Source organism: Boleophthalmus pectinirostris, unplaced genomic scaffold, assembly GCF_026225935.1.
Source record: "Boleophthalmus pectinirostris isolate CB_2022bp ecotype Guang Dong unplaced genomic scaffold, ASM2622593v1 HiC_scaffold_9, whole genome shotgun sequence".
In the NCBI taxonomy this organism is placed as follows: Eukaryota; Metazoa; Chordata; class Actinopteri; order Gobiiformes; family Gobiidae; genus Boleophthalmus; species Boleophthalmus pectinirostris.
The window spans coordinates 24,160,102-24,164,015 of record NW_026571541.1 but is presented as its reverse complement, the minus strand read 5'-3'; the positions used below and the strand labels follow the sequence as shown (position 1 = coordinate 24,164,015).

At 45.6% G+C, this 3,914-nt stretch overlaps 1 protein-coding gene across 1 annotated transcript; it reads left to right on the top strand.

The window, feature by feature from the left end:
• Window positions 1–1,286: 1,286 nt before the first annotated feature.
• On the top strand, window positions 1,287–3,709 carry fzd9b (frizzled class receptor 9b). The gene has a single exon (XM_020940333.2). The coding sequence runs from the start codon at window positions 1,699–1,701 to the stop codon at window positions 3,457–3,459; it is 1,761 nt and encodes a 586-aa protein (XP_020795992.1). The 5' UTR covers window positions 1,287–1,698; the 3' UTR covers window positions 3,460–3,709.
• Window positions 3,710–3,914: the final 205 nt, after the last annotated feature.

Here is a 3,914-nt window from a genome sequence, read left to right as displayed (position 1 = left end):
ATGCAGTTGACAGCCAATGCAGTTCTACAGGGCGAGAGGCCAGAATCCTCGAGTTCCTGCCCTGTTTGACAAAAGATCAAATGCTCAAGGCAACAGCTGTGGGGCCGCATGCTCTCCTCATTTAGCCACTAGATGGAAACAATAGCTCCATGCTCTGCACACTCACTTCAGTATTCATTTTCTGCATGTTAGATGTGATTCTGTGCATCACTTCGCTTATTTTGTCCAACTCATTCAAATAATCTCTTAATACATGCACTGTTTGCCTGTGTGAGAATCAAAGCAAGGACCTTACCATCAAAGTGAGGTCTTTGTGGCCGATTCGTTCCTTCAAGATGAACCCTCAAAGAGCCATTCAATCTGCAGAAAAAGGGGCAAAGGTTAGGGCCAGAAAAAAGCATCATATCAATAAGTACCATTACAATGTTAGAATAAAAACGGACTGGTTGACATTTTTAGGATTACCCTTCTTTCTACCGCAAGACCTAGAAGAGCACATAGCTTTAAGAATCATAGTTAAGAATCAGCTTTTTTGGGCTCAATAATAATTCTCTAAACATTAGCACTAATGATGACAGAGTAATTATGACTCAGCAACAGTGCAATGCCACTGGGACTATCATTTTACTCAAACTGTGGACTATTTTCTAGAACGAGACAGGAGAAAAATAAACTACTCTGTTTAACTTTGGTTGGCAGTAGGGAAAGGAAATGTATTAAACAATTTGTTCCCAACAACTCACAATGTGTTTAGGAAACAATAATGGCTTTATTTAGATGTTGCTGACCGTTTTTACTGAGGGACAGATTGCTTGACTTAATTGTAGTATTTATGTTAGAGTTGTTGTTAGTCTATTTCGCCATAGGTCAATTGTCGAATATAATTAAAACCAAGCATGTCGGAACACATGGGTACAGGCCCATAAACAAAAGAAAGCAGCATCCAAACTAATCATTAATCTAATTTTGTATATTCATATACAAGACACGTGTCTTCATGCATAATAAACCACTCTAACCACTAAGCTATTAATTAAAATTATAGGCAGATGCAAGGACAATAAGCCACAGATTTAATAGGTGCATTCACACAGCTTTACCTTGCATTTGGACTGTTAATAAGAAGCGGTCCTCTGTGCATTTTTCCAAGTGATTCGTGAGTGGGGAAAATGTGCGCGTCACGGAGCCCACCCCTCGCTCCCCTCTCTCTGTCTCTCTCTCTCTCTCTCTCTCTGCGACTCAAGTCCCACTGAGCTGCTCTCAAACTTCAGTGTCGAGCCTGAACGCAGACTGCAAAGAGCGGGATAGACAGACAGCGAATATTTCAGCTACACGTATTTTGGAACCGCAACAATCGTCTTTACGCACCTTACGTGTCTGCTTAACTTTGGCGCACGGCTTGGAAGATTTGCTCTTTGCTCGACTGAACTGTTTTCATTTTTCAACTTTATTCCCCAGTTGAAGTTTTTGAGTATCTTCGCACGGACCTTAATTGTTGTTGGGATTTATCGCTTTATTTCAAACAAAGTATCTCGGACTATTGAGTTTGTGGCAGTGTTTTGAACGGAGCCTATTGAAGTGACGTCTGGAGCTGCCATCGCAATGGGGAAAGCGGGGCTCTTAGTGTAAGCGACCCCGTGTTTGTGACTCTTTCATGTTGATTTTAAATAGACAGTGACTCGTTTTGTGACTACAACCATGGGCCTGGATGGTTGTCCTCTAAAGGTGGTGGTCTTTCTGTGGTGTTCGCTGGTGATTTCTGGCTCCACTTTTGAGATTGGCTCCTACGACTTGGAGCGAGACAGACCAGCGAAGTGCGAACCAATCGTGATCCCCATGTGCCAGGGGATCGGCTACAATCTGACCCGCATGCCCAACTTCATGGACCACGATGACCAGAAAGAGGCTGCAATCAAGCTGAATGAGTTTGCTCCTCTTGTGGCTTATGGCTGCGACGTGCACCTCCGCTTTTTCCTCTGCTCCCTGTACGCCCCCATGTGCACGGACAAAGTGTCAACCTCCATCCCCGCCTGCAGACCCATGTGCGAGCAGGCGCGGGAGAGATGCGCCCCCATTATGAAGAAGTTCAGCTACACCTGGCCGGACTCCCTGAACTGTTCCAGGTTGCCCACCAGGAACGACCCCAATGCGCTGTGCATGGAAGCGCCAGAGAACGAGACCAGAGTGGTGGAGGGCAAGAAAGGCGAGGGCATGCTTCCTATGCCACCTCGCCCCCGGCAACCTGGTACCAACACTAATCGCTCTCCAGGCAGCATGGGCTCCTGCGAAAACCCAGACAAGTATCAGTTTGTTGAGAAGAGTCAGTCCTGTGCCCCCCGGTGCTCTCCTGCTGTGGATGTTTTCTGGTCAAGACAGGACAAGGACTTTGCGTTTATCTGGATGACTGTGTGGTCCATTCTCTGTTTTGTCTCCACAGCATTCACTGTCCTGACTTTCCTTCTGGAGCCGCACCGCTTCCAATACCCAGAGCGGCCCATCATCTTCCTCTCTATGTGCTACAATGTCTACTCAGTGGCTTTTATAATCCGCTCTGTGGCTGGTGCTGAAAATATAGCCTGTGACCGAGAACACGGAGAGCTCTACATCATCCAGGAAGGGCTGGAGTCCACAGGGTGCACTATTGTCTTCCTCATCTTGTACTACTTTGGCATGGCCTCATCTATCTGGTGGGTCATTTTAACCCTCACCTGGTTTTTGGCAGCAGGGAAAAAGTGGGGTCATGAGGCCATAGAAGCTCACAGCAACTACTTTCACATGGCAGCATGGGGCATCCCTGCACTGAAGACCATCATCATCCTCACTATGAGGAAGGTAGCAGGGGACGAGCTCACAGGACTGTGCTATGTGGGCAGCATGGACTCTGGGGCATTGACAGGTTTTGTCCTTATACCTCTGTCCTGTTACCTGGTCATTGGAACCTCTTTCATCCTCACAGGCTTTGTGGCTCTATTTCATATTCGCAAAGTGATGAAAACAGAGGGCACCAACACAGAGAAACTTGAGAAGCTCATGGTAAAAATTGGCATCTACTCCATCCTGTACACTGTGCCAGCCACGTGTGTGATAGTCTGCTACTTCTATGAAAGGCTCAACATGGACTACTGGAAACTCCGAGGGCTTCAAATGAAGTGTGGCTCCTTTAACAGCCATCACAGTGACTGCTCACTGCAGAGCTCAGTGCCCACAGTGGCAGTGTTCATGCTGAAGATCTTCATGTCTCTGGTGGTGGGCATCACCAGTGGAGTGTGGGTGTGGAGCTCCAAGACCCTGCAGACCTGGCAGGGCCTGTGCAGCAGGAAGCTGGCTGATAGGACTACGAACAGAAAGCCATGCAACAGTGTGAGCTGTAGCAGCACGCAGTGCCACTACAAGTCTCCAGCTGTGGTCCTGCACATGGCTAAGACTGAGCTGCACTCAGACAACCCCACACATGTCTGAGTGATGCAGGGGAAGCATTCAGGTACACGCTGCTCTGTGAAGGGACAAACTCAAAGACTTGGTGAATTAAACTGTTATTCTGCTGCAGCCATGGAGGAACAGGCATCAGTATGAGAAGCTATTACAGTATTTTTTTGCATCAGTGTTCAGTATTGTTATGCATATTTTCTGTTCCATGTGGTTTTGTGCAGTAGACAGTCCCAGTGTAGCAAAAAAGAAAATATTCTTTATAAAGGGAGGTATAATTGGAGGCATGATTAACTGTAAAAATATGTATAAATGTGTTATTTATTGTAAATATATTTAATTTAAGTTCGCCTTTACTCTGTTTAGATGCATTTATTGAAGTTTAAAGATCAAGGAAAAAGTGCCTTTTATAAGAACGTGGTTCTTGCATTTAGAAAGATAATAAATTGTGGATTTAATGTTTATTATTGTTGTGTTTTATTTGTGAT

Bases quoted from the DNA above. Each gene is read 5' to 3' on its own strand.
- fzd9b (XM_020940333.2), top strand. From the start codon at position 1,699: ATGGGCCTGGATGGTTGTCCTCTAAAGGTGGTGGTCTTTCTGTGGTGT.